Source organism: Marmota flaviventris, chromosome X (assembly GCF_047511675.1).
Source record: "Marmota flaviventris isolate mMarFla1 chromosome X, mMarFla1.hap1, whole genome shotgun sequence".
Classification (NCBI taxonomy): Eukaryota; Metazoa; Chordata; class Mammalia; order Rodentia; family Sciuridae; genus Marmota; species Marmota flaviventris.
In genome coordinates, this window is record NC_092518.1 from 70693758 (window position 1) to 70717291 (window position 23534).

At 34.7% G+C, this 23534-nt stretch overlaps 1 protein-coding gene across 2 annotated transcripts in view; it reads right to left on the reverse strand.

Annotated features, from left to right (window-relative positions):
- Positions 1 to 22397, reverse strand: part of Chm (CHM Rab escort protein) — a 165457-nt gene extending 143060 nt beyond the window's left edge. The window contains exon 1 of one of the 2 annotated variants that reach the window (XM_071606229.1): positions 22335 to 22397. In XM_071606229.1, the coding sequence (XP_071462330.1) occupies positions 22335 to 22383 (49 nt within the window). In that variant the 5' untranslated portion in view covers positions 22384 to 22397. Of the gene's footprint in view, positions 1 to 22301 lie in introns of both variants that reach the window. The other variant, XM_071606228.1, reaches the window with a different exon arrangement.
- Positions 22398 to 23534: the final 1137 nt, after the last annotated feature.

The window sequence follows — 23534 nt, forward strand, 5'->3', positions numbered from 1 at the left end:
AAAGAGATTAAAATAATGAATCTATTTCGGACTGTTACAGGAACACAATGGAAAGAAACATTCCCACTATAAAAGGGAGAGATGGAAAGTGCCAAAGAAGAGACACTAGCTGGATCTTTCAGGGTCTAACCACCTAAATTGAAGGGTATAAAAGTAAAAAGGAAAGTGCAAAGGAGAATTTTTGGCAAAGAGTAAAGGAAGAAAGAACCAAAAGGTAATGCTTTAAAAAAATGTGGTTGGGCAGGCTTATTTCACTTAGCATAATGTTTTCAAGGGTCTCTATGTTGCAGCTTCAGTATTTTTAATTAATGAGTATTATTTCAGTATATGGCTATATCACATTCACTTTATCAATTCTTCCACTGTTGAAAATTTATATCATTCTCACTTCTTAGTTATTGTGAACATTACTGCAGAAAATAGACTGATTGAAAGAAGACAAATAATGCATGGTTCTACCTACCTGGAATATACAAAATGGCTAATTTATACAATCAAAGAATAGAATGGTGGTTGCCAGAGGTTTGGGGAGAGGGAAATGGGGAGTTGTTAATAAATGGGTATAAAAAGTAACAATTACCCAAGAGGTATAGGTTTAAAAGATCTGTTGTACAACAATGTACTTATAGTTAACAGTGTACTATACACTTAAAAATTTCAGAGGGTAGATCTCATGTTAAATGTTCTTACTACACTAAAACAGTTTTTTTTTTTAAGGTGGCTGAAGCCAAATAGTAGAGTTATGTACTTGATCCTCTAAGCCATGGCAATCTTGAAAAGGATTTTAACCAGAATAGAATGGTCAAATCAATGTATCAGGGAAAAAGAAACTCTACTCACAGTATGGAGAATAAACCTGCATATAATTGGAGCTTTAAGTTTAAAAATAAATTCTTATTTAGGAAAACAGAACACAATTAAACCTTTTGTCTTGTTAGTAATTTGGTGAAATAAGCAAAATGACTGCATGATCTGTTTAAATTAATACCTGTAAACTTCAATTTAGTAGCATTTAAACCCGATTAATTTAAAAATAAAATCATTTTTAATGCTTAAAAAGTAAACAATGTCTGAATAACTACTCAAATTCCCACAAAGTCCTAATGAGGCATTTATATAGAACATACATAGGCTTATAATGAATTATACAATCTCTCCCACAAAGAAAAGTCAAACATGAGTTATAAACAACTCAGATCAGAGTGAGTGAATCACAGCATTTCACTGGAAACACTCCACAAAACAAATATACAAATGCAATGTTTTCATCTGTAAAATGGGAGAAAAAGGTCCAATATGATATGAAACACCTTATACGGTGCCTCTTGGCATGTTGCTAAAATTTGGTAAATGTTGAGTCTCTTCCCTCTTCCTCCTACACCTTCAGAAAGATTAGTTATTTGAGGAAGAAAAAAAAAAGGTTATCACTTGCTTATCATTTATTTATCTTCAAAACTTTAACTTAAAATTATTATTTTAAAAGTTCCTTTTATATATGTACACAGTTGAAAATCAAACATTTGTTATCATTTAAACATTTAATATTATTAAATTCATTAGTAAAACTGTACCAAAGAACTTGGTCTTGCAATAGGAGCACAGAAAACTTGCATAATTCTGATATCATATCAATAATATGGAGAAATAATTTTATTAAACATAGGTAAACATAAGATATGAAATTAGCATTTCATAAAAATTGTAATGAAGGAAATTGAGATTAGCTTCATCACACCCTTCTCAGTAAAGGTTCTGTTTTATAAAGTTGGCAACTAGCAAAAAAATACATATTTGATGTGTATGGAATGTTGCATGACCATATACCATCAAGTCTGGTCTTAATTTTCTGCCATTTTCTAAAACCTATCTAGATAAAATAAAGATATTTCACTATCAAATAAAGAACTAGGCTAAAATCAAGGTCAAAAAAAATGGAATTAACACTGTCAAGAATCTTACCTAAAATATTTTCTAGGAATGAGAACATTGTTCATTCATTTTTTAAAATTCCCCCTTAATCCACATTCTTAATGTTGAACCTCATCATTTACAACTATAATATTCAGATTAATTTTCCATGATATAGTCTTAAAATTGTATTAGTATTTGGAATTGATTTTTCCTAACACTATATTACATAAGATAAACATAAAATAAAGTACTTACACCACTCCCATCATATAGAACAATAAATAATAGATTCCCCTGACAGGACTCTGATGACCTGGCAAAGCCCGAGTGCTTTCAGCCCAAATCATATAAAACCATAAATCACTCTTTATTTTATAGAACATTTCAAAATGGATTCTTGCTTTCTACCTTGAAAGTCATTTCATGTGTTATTTATAACTAGTGAAGACCAGAATGGAAAGAAAATTACATAGAACTAGAAAATTTACTGTGACTGCTTTTATAAAGAATAACTTCTTTTTTTAGGGGAAAAAAAAAGAATTACCAGTAAGGAAAAACTTGTGAATGCAAAAAACTTTTAGTGAACCACATCCTTTATTTTACTACTGAACCCTAGATAGAGATCTTCTGCACTATTGTAAACAAAGCATAAACAACATTAGATACAGAAATGACTAGAGAGCAATTGCAAATGTAAAACTGCACACTTAACTCATGCTGAAGGCCACTGAAGAAAGATGACATCACAAAATGAAGCAAAAAAAAAAATGAGTTTCAAGTCAGATTCAAGTTGTGTTGCTGATTCAACTTGAATTTTTTTTAATATTTATTTTTAGGTTTTAGGTGGACACAATACTTTTTAATTATGTGGTGCTAAGGATTGAACCCAGTGCCTCATGCATGCTAGGCGAGCACTCTACCACTGAGCCACAACCCTAGCCCCACAAACTTGAATTTTAAATTCAATGTTTATATTAAGTCTACACTTTAGTAGCTACATTATTAAAAAGGAAAAAAAAAAAAACTGCCAAGGAAGTAGCCTTGGGAACCACTAAAAATAGATAAAAAGCATCATTTTAAAATTAACAATCAATTCAATTCACTTTGATGCTCACAAAATATCAAGCACATTAATAAATGTAGTAATGTTTAAATCTATGGATTTTTTATAGTTTTAGAAAAAAGTACTAACATTAAAATATTACTATTATGTAGAATTTGTTACTTTTAAAAAATTCAATATAACATAAGCTCTTAGGAATAAGAATAACATTGTTTTAGTATTCCAAGTACTGAACTAAGAGGATGATTGGCTTCTCATTTTCAGGTTTATACTAAATAGCTGTGACATCAGAAAAGTCACTTACTGTGTTAGTCAGCTTTGTGCTGCTCTGATCAAAATACATAACAGGAACAACTAAGAGGAGGGAAAATTTATTGTAGCTCATGGTTCTAGAGGTTCAGTCAACAGTCAGCTGGCCAGATCCATTTACTTGGTCCCAAAGTAAGGTAGAACAACATGGTGGAAGTGTGTGGTGGAAGAGTGCTGCTCCATACATGGCAGCCAGGAAACAGAATGGGTTAGGTGGAAGGGACCACAGGCAAGATGAACTCTTCCAGGGCATGCCCCCAGTGACCCATCTTCTCTAGCCACATCCCACCTGACTGCAGTTACCACTGAGTCCATTCAATTAGGATGGTCTGATTAAGTTCCAACTCTCACAACCTAATCATTTTAACTCCAGATATTCCTGAATTAACATAGGAGCTTTGGGGGGATGCCTCATATCCAAATCATAATACTTATCCTCTCTGGAATTCAGCATACATACATACATACACACACACACACACACACACACACACACACACACACACTTATTAGATAAAATGAAGGGGTTGGAATAAGTGGCCCAAAAATTTGTTATAGGTTCTGAAAGGTGAATATTAATATTAGATCAACATCTTGAACTCTATTTTTGGGCAAATGATATGAACTGAAAAACACAATCAAGATTCCAGGAACAGAGTGGCTGAATCTCCCGCAAGATCCCTCATTCTCTCCTATGTGGAAGGTAGAGAGAAAAAAAAGGAATTAATAAAGAAGAACTTGGAAAACAGATGGGAGATCAGTAGAGTAGAGGCAGGAGGCCCAGGGGGGAGGGGGAGGAGGGGGAGGAGGAGGGCGAGGAGGGGGGGGAGGAGGGGGAGAAGGAGGGGAGAAGGGAAAGAATTGGGGGATGAAGTTAACCAAATTATGCTATGTACACATATAACACAATGCATTCTACTATTACATATAACTGTAACGAATCAATTAAAAATAAATAGATGGGGGTGGGGTAGTAGCTCAGTGGTAGAGACCTTTCCTAGCATGTGTGAGGCACTGGGTTCAAGTCTCAGCACCACATATAAATAAAGATCCATCAACAACTAAAATATAAAGAAAAAATATTAAAATAAATAAATAGAGTAGAAGAAGGGAATCAGAGTGAAAAAGGAGGAGGGAAAGGAAAAGTGCTGGGGATTAAAATGGAGAAAACTACATTATATGTATTTATGAATATGTCAATATGGACTCCACTATTATTACCCAGACTCCACCAGGTAACATGTTTCATTACTTTGTGAAGACAGAAGACAAAGATTAACAGTAGTGAAGTTAGAAAAGCTATAACTATAAGGCACTAATAAAAACATTTTTACACTTTTTTATTCATTATTATATATGATGTTATAGATTTATTCTGACACAACGATAAAAGCATTATAAAAATTTGTTCTAATTCAGTCCCCAGTTCTTCCCCCTTCCTTTTCTCCCTCCCCCAGTTACCGTCCCTCTACTCTACTGATCTTTCTGCTATGTACTTTTATTATTTTTTCATTAGTGTCTTGTGGAAACACATGAAAAACACTTTTAAAAGCAGAGAGTACAACCAGAATACCAAATCCACACACCTAAGGACAACATCTACAACAAAACTAGGTGATAAAATATCATCATAAACCCCAAAATACAAAACGGTTATTATAAACCACCAACAACTTTGCCCATATTGTATCAGAAAGTGTGCAAAAGGAAATCGAAGGGAAGACAAAGAAATTTGTGATAGCCCTCAGAGCCAGAAAATCCCCAAAACTGTTATCTGGTACTCACTGGAACATTAAAAGACTATATGAACCAGGTGCAGTGGCACACACCTGTTATCCCAGCGGCTCAGGAGGCTGAGACAGGAGTACTGCTAGTTCAAAGCCAGCCTCAGCAATTTGGGGCACTAAGCAATTCAGTGAAACCCTACCCCCAAATACAAAAAAAAAAGGATGGGGATGTGGCTAAGTGGTCCAGTGCCCCCAAGTCCAATCCCCAGTACAAAAAAAAAAAAAAAGTATGAAAAAGTGGGAAACTTTGCAGGCTTCAACTGTAGATGAATGAACAGGAATCTCTACCAGTGCTAGATTGGAGAAGGGAGAAGGGATGGGGCAAGATGACTCAGAAAACTGACAAACCAGAGACTATGTCATATGACTATGTATGACAAAGTCATACATAGAGGAGTAACTGGGAACCTCACAGAACAGGGGAAATGGGGGCAAAGGAAAGAGAAAGCTCAGACAAAATTTGCAGAGCTTAACAGCCAACAGATCTCAGATACCAGGTAACATGTTTTCATTACTTTGTGAAGACAGAAGAGAAAGATCAACAACAGTGAAGTTAGAAAAGCTACCCTGGCCCATACTCATTATTAAATACATAGGGAAAGCTCATTTCACTTAAAAATGAGGAACACAAAAAAGATCTTGCTGAAACTCCATTCAAGGTACTTTCAGAAAAAATGGAATACAGAGCAAGATAACATTCCACAGACAATGAAAGCATGTCAGAAAGACATCCTCATGAATTGGATGAAAACATTTTAACATAATTGTGGTAATATGAGCTAAAGGAAATTAAGAAAATGGCAGCAGCACTGAGAGAACATCATAAATCACAATTAGAAAAGCTCAAAAGTGAGATGACTAGAGAACAGCCATTTGAAAAAGAGTGGAATAAGTTAAGAAATTGCTTTTTTAAATCAATTCAGTAATGAAAACTAAGCTACAAACTGTACAAGAGCAAAGAAACATAATGAAAACACTGGGCATGAACAAAGCACAGGTGATGGAGGAACTGTGATTATGTTTAAAACAGAGAACGCTCTGTCTTCTAGATACATTATGAAATATTTACACATAGAATGATAACTGGGATTTCCTTCAAACTAATCCAGGGTTGGATGGTGAAATGAGGGAGAAGGTAAAGAATATACAGAAGAGTAACTATAAACTGATACCTGTTGAAAATACAAGATTGGTACATGAGAGATTATCTTACTTCATTTTTTAAAGGCTGATATTTTCCATAATAAGAACCACTCCAGAAAGTAGTATGGAGAGTCCTCAAAACCTAGAAATGGGGGCTAGGGTTGTAGCTCAGTGGTAGAGCACTTGCCTAGCATATATGGAGAAATGGGTTTGATCCTCAGCATCACATGAAAATAAATAAAGGTATTGTGTCCATCTACAACTAAAAAAAAATATTAAAATAATTAGAAATGGAACAACCATTTGCCACAGTTATCCAACTCCTCAGTATACATATCCAAAGGATTTAAAATCAGCATACTATAGTGACACATCCATATCAATGTTTATAGCAGCATAATTAACAATAGCTTAGCTATGGAACCAACCTAGGTGCCCTTCAACACATGAATGGATGAATAAAATGTGGTATATATACACAATGGAGTATTACTCATTCTTAAAGAAGAATGACTTTATGGCATTTGCCAGTAAATGGATGGAACAGGAGATTATCCTGCTAACTGAAATTAGCCAATCGCAACAAAACAAAAGGTTGAATGTTTTCTCTGACATGTGGAAGCTAACCCACAAGAAGGGGGTGAGGTACAAGTTCAGTGGAGTAGACAAAGGGGATTGAAGGGAAGGGAATAGTAATAAGAGAGTATAACGAATCTGACACAACTTTCTTATGTGCAAGTATAAATACATCAACATCATGAATATCCACAAGAAATTAATTTTAAACATAACTACAGGTAAATGGCAGAAAGATCAGCAGAGGGAAGGAAACAGGGGTGGGGGTAGGAAGAAGAGGTACTGGGGACTGGATTAGAATAAGATATATTCCATGCTTGTATAATTATGTCAAAATGGATTCTACCATCATGTATACTAAAAAGAACCAACAAAATAAACAAGGCTTAGAAAATAAATAATAAAATGTATTTTATTTTTTAAATTTTAGAGAGCCAATGAAAGATTGGGCCTACAAAATAGAAATTCTCTGAAAAAACAGATTTAGTGTTCAAGTTTTTATATAAATTGAGCAAACTCTATCAACTCAAATTCCCTGAAAAGTTATATTAAGCAATGTAAATAGTTCCTAAGACCTCATCCATGCCAGTAAATGAAATAAGTAGTTTCTATTATAATTAATTTTACTTAGTTTTCATAATGCTAATATTTCTGTTGTATCAATTTATGTGATCAAAATTATCTTCTCAAAGCAAAAGGTACCCCAGATCAGCTCTCTTAAAACTGAACACAATATTTAAGTTGTGATGAGGAAAATAAAGTTGTTTTGTACAGAACACACTTTACTTATGTTCCACAGAAGAAACATGTTTAATTATTTATAAAACTATGAGTCTAAAATAAATGAAATAGACCAAGTGTTCATTCCAATAATGTTATAAAATCACACAAAACACATTCTTCACCCTAATATAAAAATCTTTTCAAGAAACACATTTTCTAAAATGTAGAGACAAAAACTTACAAACTTAGTATCCCTTATTCAAAATGCTTGGGACCCTCTAGAAGACTTTCAGACTTTTGATGTTTTCAGTTGTGCTGTATCTGCATATACATGAGATATGTTGAGGATGAGAGCCAAGTGTAAACAATAATTTCACTTGTTCTGTACACACTTCAAACACATAGACTAAAGGTAATTCTATACAATATTTTTACTGAGCCTGCACTTTGACTGACACATCACATTAACCCAGGTGTGGAATTTTTCACTTATGATATTGTGTTGGCTCTCAAAACATTTAGGAATCTGGATCATTTAGGATTTAAAATTTTTGAATTAAGGATACTCAACTTCTACTTATGAATTTGTTCTTTTAAACTACATCACATTCCTTAAGGTACAAACATTTCAAATTGAATATTAAGTGCAATTCCATTATGTGTTTAAAAGAAATCACTGAGAAAACACTTAAGATAATTATTCTATCCTGCACATTAAAAGGATAAAGAATGATTACACTGAGTTTTTTTTAAAATAGGAAAATGATAAAATTTTGTCTAATTAAAGTTAGTTTATTGCATTAAGAATTTCTTATGTACTATTTCAAGAAGGATAAATTAAAACCAATGTATAAGACTCATAAATCACTTTTGGTGAGTTTGCACTTTAAATTGTATATTAGAAATATTTAAACAGAAGCACAACAGTTAATTTTTTTTTCATTTCCTCTCTTATAAATACCTTATATATAAATACTCTCTAAAAATACATATTTACTTCTTGTAAATATGGTGTATTGCTAAAGAAAACATGTGAATCACCCATAACCTGGTCCCTATATTTTCATTTTCCCATGATTTTCCAGTTTTTTTCCACATGTATATACATAGCAGGAGAGGATGAGGAAACTGAAACAGAGACGGTAAATAATTTGCCCAAAGTCACATACTCAGTAAATGGCAATTATGAGATCAGAACTTAAAGAGTTTGTAGCATTATATCGCTTCAGTATTATATCTCTGTTCGTCCCCTCAAGTAATTTTATGACTATTTCAGTTTCCTAAACGACCTGATTCTAGGAAGTACATACTCTATCTGGAGGATAACAATAATACTACAAAGATACATCTTCCTTTGGAAATGTAAGAAACCACTCAAAAGCAGCTAATACATGTAGAAGGAATTAAATAATTAGAAAAAATCATTTTGTAGGCCCAAATTAAAATACTTATTCATATAAGGGTTGGTAATTAATGCTAAAACAATTATATGAATGGCTGGCATCAAATTTAACATTTGTACAGTAACAAATTTACAGTATACAGATTATTTTCAATACAAAGGGAGAAAGATATCCATATCATAGAGGTATCAGACTGTCACCATTCCATTCCAGGGTCAATCTTAACAACATTCATAGTTGATCAACAAGATATTACATTTCTTCTGGTATGCTCCAACATGACATTCACATGACCTAAGATATATTCTAAACAAAAATGTTAACCTTGAGTCCATCAAGCCTTTAACTTCCAGCTTACAGGGAAAACACAGGACCCAGAAATAAGTTAAATGATACTGTAAGTAAGACAGCATCCAAATCCCAAACACAGCACATTCTGTAGGACCACTGACCTGCTATCTTCAACATTTATAATTTTTAAAAGAAAAGATGGACAACACTAGAATAAAACATTATACAGGACAACAATTTAGAAGCAATGCACAGCCAGTCACGGTGGTGCATGCCTGTAATCCCAGAGGCTTGGGAGGCTGAGACAGGAGGATCGTGAATTCAAAGCCAGCCTCAGCAAAAGTGAGGTGCTAAGCATCTCAGTGAGACCCTGTCTCTAAATAAAATACAAAACAGGGCTGGGGATGTGGCTCAGTGGTTGAGTGCCCCTGGGTTCAATCCCCAGTACCCCCTCCCAGAAAAAAAAGAACCAATGCACAATGCTGAACTTAACTCCATTATACATACCAGCTAAAAAGAGTATGGGGATGGTATTGGAGAAAATTAAATATGATCTGTATGCTAGATGAGAAAAAAATGTAGGAATGGATTACAAGATGCGGATTATTAACTGAAAACACTGCACAGGGTATGCACGGTATTTTCTTATTTTAGCACGGTATTTTCTTATTTTAGCATAAGTGTGTATGTTTCTGACAATATATATTTCCTGAGAGGTTTAAAAAAACTGAGAACCCAGGCTGAGGTTGTGGCTCAGCAGTAAAGCACTTGCTTAGCATGTGTGAGGCACTGGGATCGATTCTCAGCACCACATATAAATTAATAAATAAATAAAGGTCCACCAACAACTAGAAAATTAAAAAAAAAAAAAAAAACTGAGAACCAACAGGAAAACACATAAACTTTGGTAAACCAGCATAACCTAGTGAGGTTGAAGATTTGCAAGCTTAGAATATGTATGATAGCAGTGTGAATGTGTGTATGAGGGAATCACAGACATGTGCATTATATGAATGAATCTCACAAACATAATACCAAATCACCAAAAGCAAGTCATGCAAAGAATACATACAGTAGAATTCTGAAAGTCAGGCAGGAGTTACAAACAAGTAAAACTATGAATATATTGTTTAGAGATATTTGAACACATAATAAACCCACTTTACAAACTACGATATTAGAAATTGACAAAATTTACCATAATGGTTACAACTTCAGGAATGGAAGACAGGACAAAATGATGATAGAGCAAGCAGGGGGCTTTTGAAGTGTTAGTAAAATTCTTAAATAGTGTTTTTCTTTGACTGTATCCTACACACATAAGCATTAAGCATTAACTGAAAGGGACAATACTCAGAATCAAACAGAAAGCTGTGGACCAGATCCTGGGCCTCACCCTAAGACTGAATATTCCACTAGGTACACAGCCACTCATCCTCCTTAGAAATATATGGGTTCAAAAAAAACAAAAAGAAATATATGGATTCTTTAATATATAAAATAAAACATTTTATTATTTTCAAATTTTACTCTAAGTAAAATAAGTAGCTTTAAATGGACATCATCATCCTTACATCATCTCTACTGAACAATTTCTTTAGAATAAACTCTCAGATCTGGAGTTAGTGACTCTAAGGCAATGAACATATTGACTGTTACATTACTTTGCAATGTCCTAATATATGATAATATCAGTATACCAACTGAATACAACTTCATCAAACAATTAGTTATTATTTTCAATATAATTTTTAATGATTAGGTTACTTTGCAATTGACTTTAAGGTATTTTACCAGCATTTTATTCAATATTTTGATCTTTTTCTCATCTTAGTTTATTTAAATTTACCCATTTATCTACAGATCTAAATATTTTCAAAGAAATTTGAAAGAACTCTTTATGTGTTATTAGGCTTTATGCATTTATAAGTGTCAAATAATTCCATGCTGGCTTTATTTTATTTCAGTTTGCTATTTTTCATAGCAGATGCTATAATGTTTCACACATTCAGATGTTTTCCTTTTTGAGTGATTTCTATGGCTTCAAAGAGGGCAAGTTACTATTTCCCAACAGATCTGATGACCCACTTTACTCTTCCACTTTAACACACACTACACTGAAAGAGACATCTAGACTAGTAGCAGAAGATAAAGTTGAAAAATGGATCTTACAGGACAAAATAAGATAGCTATTTCAATTTGGTGGCATAAGAATAGATTATCAGCTTAATGATGCTGGAATAGCTGGCTAATGATTTAAGGAGGAAAAACTCATACTCTAAAACAAAATGAAAAAAAAAATGAATCAGATGAATCAATGTTTAAATCAAATGTTGAAATACTGAGCATGTGTAAGGCCCTGGATATGATTCCCAATACAGCAGGGGGAGAAAACAAGAAAAGAAATATTGAAAAAGGAAAATAAGTTATATTTAACCTCAATCTATGAGGGAAAGGCTTTCCAGGAATATCTCCAAATGCAGAAACCATTTTAAAATCTTTGATGTATTTAACAACATAAAAATTATAAATTTTCATACTAGAAAGTATTATAGGAATAGAAGGCAGACTTTGCTAATATATATGACAATAAGGACACAACAAAAAAGGAAAACTACAAGTAAATATCCTTGATGTACATATATTCAAAGTCCTCAAAAAAATACTAGGAAACCAAATTCAACAGCACATTTAAAAGATCATTCACCACAATCAAGCAGGATTTATTTCAATTATAACAAGAATGATTCACTATACAAAAATCAATAAATGCAATATGCCACACTAACAGAATAAAGCACAAAAATCATATGATCATTTCAATAGATGCATAAAAAGCACTTGATAAAATAACATCTCTTCATGATAAAAAATAAACTTTGATAAAATAACATCTCTTCATGATAAAATAACATCTCTTCATGATAAAAAAATTAGGTAGAGAAGGAATGTACCTCAAAACAATAAAAGTGATATGTGACAAAACCACAGGTAGTATCATATTGAATAGGGAAAAATGGAAAGCTGTTCCACTAACATTTGGAAAAGGATAAATATGTCCACTTTCAACACTATTATTCAGAATATTATGGGAAGTGCCAGCCAGAGCAACTGGGCAAGGGAAAAAATAAACAGAAGTCATCCAAATTGGAAAGGAAGAAGCCAAACTGCCCTTGTTTGAAGACCACATGATTTTATATATAAACACTTTTGGAAATAGTAAAAGAATTCAGAAAAATTACAGGCTACAAAATCAAGACACAAAAACAGAGTATTCCTATATGCTAATAGTAAATTATCTGTAAAACAAATTAGGAAAACAATCCCATTTATAACAACAAATCCTCACAATAAATTTAACCAAGGAGTTAAAAGATCTTTAAAAAAACTACAAAACATCAACAAAAGAAACTACATACAAGAAGGAATTGATGTCTTTAGTATGTAACAAAGTATTACATATTGATAGGGAAAAAATAATGATCCAATAGAAATGGGTCAAAATAATGTATAAAGGAATTATAGGTGACCAAGATGCATATTAAACATTCAACCTCATTTATTACATTAAAATTAAAACAAGAAAATAATATTATTTTATTGACAAGATCATTGTGTAAGAATTTCCTGGTTGTGATACAATTATGTAAGATATTACCACTGGGGAAAACCATTATATAGGGTCTTCCTATATTATTACAAATGTATGTGAGTTTACCACTATTTCCAAATGAAAAGGTTTTTATTTGTTGTTATTGTTTTGGGAGGTGGGTATCAAGGATTGAACCAAGGGCACTCAACCACTGAGCCACATGCCGGGACCTTCTTATATATTTATTTAGAGACAGGGTCTCACTAAATTGCTGAGGCTGGCTTTGAACTTGTGATCCTCCTGCCTTAGCCTCCCAAGTCACTGGTTTACAAGCCAGGCACCACCATGCCTGGCTCCAAATGAAAAGTTTTTTAAATCAGCACTGAGAGAGATCATGTGGTTGACTTGGAATGATGTTCATGACATATTGTGAATAAGAAAAAAAAACAGGTTTCAAAATAGAGTCTAAAATAAGGTATATTTTTTATAAATAGAAGAACACAAACACAAAACAAAGGTCTGGAAATTGATGCATAAGTGTCAGTCATTACACTTTCTTTTTTAATGAGAGGGACCTTGGAAGAAAAAATATATTATCATACACAGGCTGTCAATTAAGACATATGTTCCTATTGTAAATGCTAACAGCTATTGAAAATGGTAAGAACCAAAGAACAATTTTTTAAAAAGTCAGGGCTGGGGTCTAGCTCTGTGGTAGAATGCTTGCATAGATGTGCGAGGGCTGGATTTGATCCCAAGCAGATCAAATTTAACAAAGAAAAGAGAAAAAAGTTTCAGCAGGGTGTGCAGGCACATGCCTGTAATCCCAGCAACTCAACTAGCTAAAGCAGGAGGATTGCAGGTTGGAGGTAGCCTCAGCAACTTTAAAAGACTCTAACCAACTTAGTGAAACCCTGTCTCAAAACAAAACAAAAAGGGCGAAGGAGGAAGTTCAGGGGTAAAATGGCCCAGGCAACAATTCCCAGCACAAAGAAAAATAATTAAACAAAAGATAATACTTTAGAAACGGAAAAATGAATCCTTGACCTTGAAAACTGAATTTGCCAGTGCAGAACACCAAAACAAAAATGGCAAATCCTAGCATGTGCAGGGGGAGTATTTTAGTGGGAAATTACATATCCTGGAATCAATAAAGAATTCTTACTGAAACAAATTATATCTTAAAATGTGACTGTAGTCTCTGATCCCATGTCTTGTCTTGATTTAGTAGCTGCAATTCTTTTTTTTTTTTTTTTCCAGTTTTAAGGATTAAATACAGCCTGGGTATTCTGTTCATTTTTATCAAAAGGTTTGGAAACTGACAGAGATGTTACAATGCTGTCAAAAAAGGGGTGACATGAGACTAATGTGTCACAAATTTTAATGATAACACTCGAAAATAAAACTATCAACCACAAACCTAGAGGAAACGATTCTAATCTTGATTATTATTTTTTTCAGTTGGAAGAATCCAACACGTTCAGTGTAATATTTCAGCTTTAGTTGAAGCAACTTAGTCTTAATTTTCTGATACAGGCCAAACCTACATTTAACTAAGGCTCAGACTCCAAATATTTGTAAAAAGGAAATGACATAATATTAACCACCAATAGGATTACTGTAAGATTCAAAAGAACAATACAATGTTTGCGACAACACTGTTAAGAAAAAAGTTCATTAGTACCTTTCTAAATGTGATAAAAACCAAATTGGTCAACTAGTACAATATTTCCAACTTAAAGCTCTTGGTAACACAATACAGGACGATACACGTTAAGCATTACACACTGGTCAAGATACCTTGGTCACTTATATTTACAAACTTTTTTTTGACAGCCTCTGTATGGTAATATGCTAGCCCGCATAATCATGCTCTGATTAATCAATATGTGATGAGTTATTGTCTTTTTTTACACTGCCCTTTAATAAAATTATTAGAAAAGCAAAAAGACAATAAATCAACCTTTCAATAAGTATCTCTATCTTGTTGGCCACAAATAAATGTTCCCAAATTATCTCCAATCTCTCTACACTGTATATCATAAACTGGGCACTATGTAATTTTTAGTCTATTTTACAATTAAATCCATTTACATATATAACAGGCACAGGCTAACTTTTCAGTTAAAAGTCTTTACACTAAAATGCAATAACAGATGATTTAGCATGAGTAACAGGTCAATTATATGGAATTATAATTGTTTCTGTGCATTGGGATTTTATGTTAAACATGAGAATCTGAGGGTGAGCAGCCACATTTGATTTTAATTGCTGCAGCCTGAGTTATCCAAAACACCATGAGAACACTGGAGAAAATGACAAGAGGCATGGGAGATGAAAATGATGCTGCTGAGGGAACTGGTAACAGATGTGGCTCTCTCTAAAGACCTGCCTCAAATTTATGATTCACAGAGAAGTGTAAGCAGTACTCAGAGAGTCTTCTCCAGAGTTAGATAACTCCCTTTACATTTCTAGGTATTGAAAGCAGAAAAGGTGTACTTTTCCATCAATAAATGCCTGCAGAAATGCTAAGCATTTTTCAGAACAGCAAAATCTGTAGGCTTTCTTTAGCTCCTTCAATATTTCTTACACCAAAAAGGAAATATATCATACAATGCCCCAAGTAAAATGAACACTAAATCTGTTCAAAACAAGTGATAAATAAAAAAAGAAATTAAAGAAAAATAATAATAAGTAATGCAATGTGGTGAACAAAAAAGAAGAAAATCTACAAAACACCAGGTAAGGGGCTGGGGTTGTGGCTAGAGTGGCAGAGTGCTTGCCTAGCATGCATGAGGTGCTGGGTTCAATCCTAGCGCTACATAAAAATAAAATAAAGATAACATGTCCACCTAAAACTAAAAAAATAAATAAATATTTTTAAAAACAGGTAAGAAATCTTATTGAAATAGTGGCAATAGATACACAAAGTTCTTTCCCACCAAGCAGCCAATGGGAAGACAAGAAGATGAATCAGACACTTGAATCCTTTCATTACTGTCCATGGAAATTATGAATCCTTCCTGAAAAGCATTCAGGCAATAGTCATGAAACTAAAAGCCATCGTATGGCTTTAGGGGCCATAAAAATCAACTACATTTTCTGAGCCCTAAGCATTTTATATGAATTATTTCTTTCAATCCTTAACACCACTCTGTAAAATTTATTGTATTGAGAAATAAAAAAGATAAAGCTTAAAGAGGTTAAGGTATATACTTAAAATGGTCTAAGAGGCATAGCTGGAATTCAAACTTAGTTTGTCTGATTCCAGAGCCACGCTGTCAGTTGCTACATTATACAGCTCATGAGATTATATGCATACCAAAGTAAGTAAAATATATGGTATAACATTTGTAGAACTAAATGACTTCTAATATACTATTTCCCTCACACCATCTGTTATTCCAATATTCCATAGATTTTGAAGTTTTTGCCCTTTGCCCTACAAAAAAAAAAACTATGTATATAAATTAAAAATCATCCTTACTACTTACATTCTGATATAGCATGCCTTTTTAAAAGCTGTAATCCATTTCATAACCAACAAATAGGTGGCATCTTGCAATTTGAAAAACAAAACCCGGGCTGGGATTGTGGCTCAGCGGTAGAGTGCTCCCCTAGCATGGGCGAGACCGGGTTCAATTCTCAGAACCACATAAAAATAAAGGCATTGTGTTGTGCCCATCTACACCTAAAAAATAAATTTCAGAAAAAAAGTAGGCTGGGGTTGTGGCTCAGCGGTAGAGCGCTCGCCTAGCATGAGCGGGACCCGAGTTTGATTCTCAGCACCACATAAAAATAAAGGTATTGTGTTATGTCCATCTACACCTAAAAATAAATAAATATTTTAAAATAACTTTAAAAAAATAAATAATATAAAGATATTGTGTCTAACCAAAAATAAATAAATAATAAATCTTAAAAAAAAAGGTACTCTAGACAATAAGGATATGGATATTTGGAAATATATGAGAAGGAGCACATACATCATGGGCTGTTAGAACCACATGCAGGCATCCTGCGAGAGGATTAAATGAGATACAAATATGGGAAATCACTTATATTAAGACTGGCACAAATGGATATTTGGCAAATATCATTTTTCAAAACACTTAGTGCAACATTAGCATTCCCCAAGATTTAGAGAAATGAAGCTACTCAAATACCATCATAACCATTATGGTTGTTTTAGTCAGCTTTTTCACTGCTCTGACAAAAAATAATTTAGAGAAGGAAAAGTTTATCTGGAAGCTCACAGTTTCAGAGGTCTCAAGCCATAGACAGCAGGCTCCATTCCTCAGGGCTTGAGTGAAACAGAACATCATCATGGAAGAGTGTAGCAGAGTGAATTGGCTCAAGACATCATATCAGGAAGTGGAGAGAGAGAGACTCATCTTGCCAGACACAAAATATATATTCCAAAGGCACTCCCCCAATGTCTACCTCCTTCAGCAACACCCTACCTGCTTTCAGAAACCAATCAGTGAATCCCAATCAGTGGATTAATTCATTTATTAGGCTAAGGGTCTCATAACCCAAGCAATTCACCTCTAAGCTCTCACATATGAGCTTTTGGGGGACACCTAATATCTAAACCATTAAGAATGGTCAATGAATGAGCTGCCAGTCAAGGTTAACTATTTTAACATTTCAATTCAAAAACATCAAGGAGGGGCCGGGGTTGTGGCTCAGTGGCAGATTGTTCACCTAGCAAGGTGCTAGGTGAGCTCTAGCATGGGCAGTATGCTGGGTTTGATCCTCAGCACTACATAAAAATTAACAAAAAAAAACACAAAGGTATGTATCCAACTAAAACTATTAAAAAAAAAAAAAAAACAAGGAATAGAAATGCACTCTATACATGAACTGCCCTGAGAAAATAGCTTCTCATATCAAGAAAATGGCTTTTGGTGGAAAATTAGAATCTAAAGTACATTAACCACTGACTTGACTTCTTAAATGGACTATACAGAACAAAATTTATCTTTTCTCAAGGACACAGGGTTATGATTAAGCACATATAATGGTAACTGTAGAGCTGGTAGACCCCTATCTTAAATATAACCTAACTCAAATCTCTCACTTTACAGATGAGCAAACAGATACACAAAGAGGTTATGCAATTCCCCCAAAGTCATACAGTAGGAAATCATACAATAGGAAGGTCATGTGATTACAACATGCCAGGCTGCCACATCTATTATTGTACTATGTTGAACACTATCTTGCAAGAAAATAAGGATTCAGGAGCACAGAACCCCTTATATTTGTTATTTTTCTTATCCCTTCTATTTTTCCATAACCTTTAGCAATAAAGTTCTTTAAATGTACCTATATTGTTATCTTCTGCAAGAAAATGATAAGCCAGCTTACTCCATGGCCCATCTTAGAGAAAGAATTCTGTAAGATAATGTGGTATACTTTTAAAAAAGAAAGTGATGCAGATTTAACCTCTGCATGGTCTTCGAAAGCAAGGATAAAATAAAAAACCCATGCTGTCTTAAGAACAGCTTTGGGGATGTGACTGTCAAGAAGTTGAAAAAGTTCCTTAAGAAAAATCAATACATAAACTTCAAGAGGACAAGGTATCAATAAATATGGGTGCTTGTTGCTACAATAAATGGGGTGAAACCATTGTACTACTTCATGTAGGGTTACATCTTCCCTTTTCTATACAGATATAAACTGTCACTTATACATCTAATAATATCCCCAACACAGTTTTTTGCAGAAATTGGTAACACTCTCTATATCTTCAAAGGGGATAATTCTAATATGCTGAGCATGCTAGAAGTATTTCTAAAATAAGAATAAGTTCTAAGACCTAAAGTATTTCCCTATATATGAAGCATGTCAATATTATCACAAAGCTCTTAGATCTTGAGTACTCTTCTGTTCAGTTCTGCTTTCTGCTAGAGTATACAAATAAGTCACCTCCAATGAGAGGTTACATTATATTGAGGGGGGGTGTACTAGGGGCACTAGACTACTGAGCCACATCCCCAGCCCTATTTTTTTTTTTTTTTGAGAGAGAGAGAGAGAGAGATAATTTAATATTTATTTTTTTTTTTTAATTTTCAGCAGACACAACATCTTTATTTGTATGTGGTGCTGAGGATCAAACCCAGCGCCACGCGCATGCCAGGTGAGCGCGCTACCACTTGAGCCACATCCCCAGCCCCCTATTTTTTTTAAATATTTTTTTTTTACTTGTAGGTGGACACAATACCTTTTATTTTATTTTTATGTGGTGCTGAGAATCAAACCCAGTGCCGCACGAGTGCTAGGTCAGTGCTCTACCACTAAGCAACAGCCCCAGCCCCCCAGCCCTATTTTGTATTTTATTTAGAAGCAGGGTCTGAGATTCTTAGAGCCTCGTTTTTTGCTGAGGCTGGCTTTGAACCTGAGGTCCTCCTGCCTCAGCCTCCCAAGCAGTCAAATGGGATTACAAGCATGGGCAACTGCACCCGGCTTATAAGGATTATTTTTAATGTCCTTTATTCTGTTTCTTTCTATTTTTCCACAGTTCAGGTACTTTATATTATTCTTTTGCCTTTGGTTACTCAAGAGATACTTTCTGTATTTTCTTAGTAGAAGGAAATGGGCTTAACTAAGAAAGTACATAGAATATTTTTCCCATGATCTCTTGAAAATGTGATCTTAAGGAAAACTTACACCTTGTCTTAAAGAAAACAAAAATACAAATTAGTCAAGATTAAAGGGATTTTTAAAATATTCTCAGATGATTCTACTTGAAGCAATTTTCTCTTGGCAGAATTTTAACTAAAACTGTAAAAAAGAAAAATTACATCTCATAGCCTATTTCTTCATGTTTCTGATATGTGTATGGTAAATTTTCCTTTGTTAATAAAACTAAAATAACAATACACTACTTTTCCTATGATTTACACTAATAGTTCATTTAATAAATTAAACAAAAAGCAACAAGGCTACTTTTCCATTTTAGAAAAGAAACAATCAAATGCATTACAAATAATTCCCATTAAAGGCAATGACAGGGATATTGAAATTGTTTTACTTGGGAAATGACTTTCATCTAATATTTCTAGTTCCATGTACCTAAAAACAATTCATACCATAGGGTTTTTTTTTTTTTTTTTTTTTTTTTTTTTTTGTAGGGGGGCGTGGTCAGGGACTGAACCCAGGGGCACTTTATCACTGAGCCACATCCCCAGCTCCATTTTTTTAAATTTTGAGGCAGGGTTTCCCTAAGTTGCTTGGCCTCACTAAGTTGCTGGGGCTGACTTTTAACTTTTGATCCTCTTGCCTCAGCCTCCGGAGCTCCTGGGATTTCAGGTGTACACTACCATGCTGGCCTCCTATCATAAATTTAAGCAATGTGCTTGGGGAAAAAATAGTTATGAGGCAGTACTGAGCAATATGAAAAACTTAACTTTTAAGATTAGTTTCCCATAAGTTGTTCTCATACACTGAGAATTAATATTATACTCCATAGAATGGTCTAAAATAAACCTTTTTTTCCCCAATACAAAAGAAGCCTCCTAATGCAGTTTCCTGGGTCACTTATAGTATCTTCCTCTGTAGTCTCAGAACAGACTACAAAAAGATAGGCATATTCCATATTTTAACTGTACCAGAAAGTAAAACATTTATTAGAATAAAGAGCACTTAACAATATAAATTAACATTCATCGATTAAAATTTGAAGCCAGTAAGAAAAATTCTCTTGATTTGAAATTTTAAAAAACATCCATGTTCCTAGGTAACAAAAAAGAAAAGCAAGAATATAGACTTCCAGTACAATATAAAATAACTACTGTAGGATAGATGTTTTCAGTTTTAAGGCAGACTAGACAGAAAAAAAAATGAATACCTATTGGCTTTTTCCAGCCCTCACCCAGCATTTCTTTATAGCAGCTATAGCCAGGCTATCTGCAGCCATGTAGTTATTTTCAGGCTGGGAATAAACATATCCTTGCTGTTCTGAGAACAGTTACTCAGGAACTAAGAGAATTTTTGGTTAACAACACCTTAAATGCTACCTAATGTGTCTTCCCTACATTCAAAAGGAGGAAACCAAGGCTCTGAGAAACTGTCTGGCTCATCCAATTCACATAACTAATGGACAAGCAAGATCTGAACCAAGTGTTCCCAATTATTTCTACTAATACAGGTCAACTCTGAGAGTCAGAACAACTGTTTAACTTTCTGGGATTTAAAGGGCCTTTGAGGGCTGGGGCTATAGCTCAGTGGTAGAGCACCCGCCTTGCACATATGAGGCACTGGGTTTGATCCTCAGCACCAACTAACTAAAAAATAAAATTAAATATAAAAGGGCCTTTGGAAATTTATCAGCTGTGTGATCTTGGTCAAGTTGGATTTCCAAGCCCCTTTTTTTCCATTCTGTAAAATGTAGAGAATACTTATTCTAATCAGATTGTTGTGAGGATCACACCTGTCTTGCTAAGTGCTTAGCCCACTAATTAGGAAATATTAAGCATTTGAAGTCAGGTGGCTATTATTTTTACTCTGATCCTGGTAACATGGCTACTCTTACTGTTTTGGAGGACAACAAACTGAATTCACTAACACAATGGAGAGGTTTCCTTCAGAGATACTCCATATTCAGGCCTTCCACATTATACTGACAGGAGAAAATCTCCCCCACCCCATCCAACAACGGATTTCATCCCATCCAAAATTTATCCCTTATCCCTTATGCTGTTAAGAAAAAAATACTAATCGTGACAAACGTTTTCTGCTACATGTTGTACGTTTAATTTGTCAACTAGAAATTGTAGGGGTGGGGGTGGGTAATGGCTCCACCCAAAACATGGAGAACAAACGATGGGAAAAGAAGGTCACAGAACTCTGGAGCTTGTTCTCAGCACATTTTAGTTGTGGGTGGATAGGTGGGCGGGAGAAAGCAAGATGATTTCTTCCAGCATCATAAAGCACGAATAATGGCTACTTCAACAAAATACAATTCTCTTGGTTTCGTAACAAAATAGAAAAGAATCTGTTTCCTTTCCCTTAGCAAATACGCACACGGGTCACAACTGATTATCATTCTTGTAAAACTGCAGATTAAGCTCTATTTCAGCTGCACTATACCATAGGATCACACAAATATATGAAAACATCCTATGAAATGGCGAGACAAAATGATGGGGACTATCACCATGAAATCTACAAGGAGGAAACCGTGTCATGCCAAAGGCGTCTCCATTGATAAAATCCCGACCGTCTGTTCTCATGACACTGCAAACCCACCTCTCTCTAAGGAAATGAACAGGAATCACCACAGCAACCAACCTCAGCTATCGGCATCGACCAGATCGACCCCTACTCAAATGGCGTTAAACACCGCGGGTCCAAGCCCCTCCCTGAAGCTGCCAAGTCCCGCGCTGACTCCAGACTACCTCACTTCCTTTTCGTCCTCCCTCTCATGCGCGACCCCCGGCACTCCTCGCCAACCCTTGCCACTGACAGAGAAGGTAGAAACAAGACAGACTTCGTACACTTTGTCTGGGAAGTACCAGGGCCACACATACCCGTCCCTATTACGATCACATCAAACTCCGAAGGGAGATTATCCGCCATCTTGAGAGGCAACGTGTCATGTGACTATTGCTTGTGGAAATGAGATCAAGTTTGGTATTCCCTGGGTAGGAGGCGGAAGGGAAAATAGTGCTTTCTGGGTATTGTAGTTCTTGGTTGGAGGCTCCAGGTAGACAACTCCAGCGTTCTATTTGAAGTGTTTACGCAAATGTTAAAAGCTCGACTCACTTTCCAAGCTGAGTGCAGCAGTTCGTTTAACACGGAGGTTTGAATTAGAAATGTAGAATTTTCACTAACTGACTAGGATGAGTGTGGAAAAATCTGGGTACATCTCGACAAAGATACAGCAAGAGTTGTTAGGAGGCCTGGATGGCAGGGTGAACACGAAAGGGTCCTGCTCTGTTAACAAAGGAGGTTTACATTCCAGCCCGAAAATCTTTAACCAGCCGGTCAGTACTTTCATTCCGGCCCCTGAGGCATGGTTTTTCGCACCAATAACTTTCAAACTATAGTCAGTGTCTTTGTAGTCTCTATATCTCCCCAATGAAAACCCACAAAAAACCCTTGCCCTAGTTTAGCCACAAACTCTAATGGTGCCCGAATGTTCTAGTTAATACAAGCAGGTGTTCTAGCAATATATATTTGCAAAATTAGCCTTGCTATACAAGAATGGAGGAAAGGGATGTGAAAGCATAGTAGACGTTAAATGTTTAAGTCAGAATCTGATTTTCCGGTCAAATAAGACAAGTCCATGCAAGATTCTCCCATTAAGCTACTGCAAAAAATTATTAAAGTAAAATGACTGTTAAAAGACTCATTTGATGGGGGGCTTTAGGTTTTCTATACCAAGCAGCTAAGATGGCTTTCTTGAGTATTCTCAAGGTTTTTTTAACTTCCTACTCACCATTATTTAAAATGTTTTTCTACCTGACAAACCCCCAAAGCAGAAAAAAAAAAAAAAGTGGAAAAGTGCATTGAAGTGAGGGGGATACTGTTGTGATCTCAGAAATTACTTCTGAGATTCTTTTATACTACTTTCAAAATAAACCCAGGAGACTTTTCAGTAGTGGTGATACTGCCATTTATCAGTGCCCAGTTCTGCTTCCTCACATGTTGAAGTTTGAATATTAGAGAAGCACACAGAGGCAGGCATATAGAGTAGGGTTTATTTAAAAAGGAGTAACATAGACTTC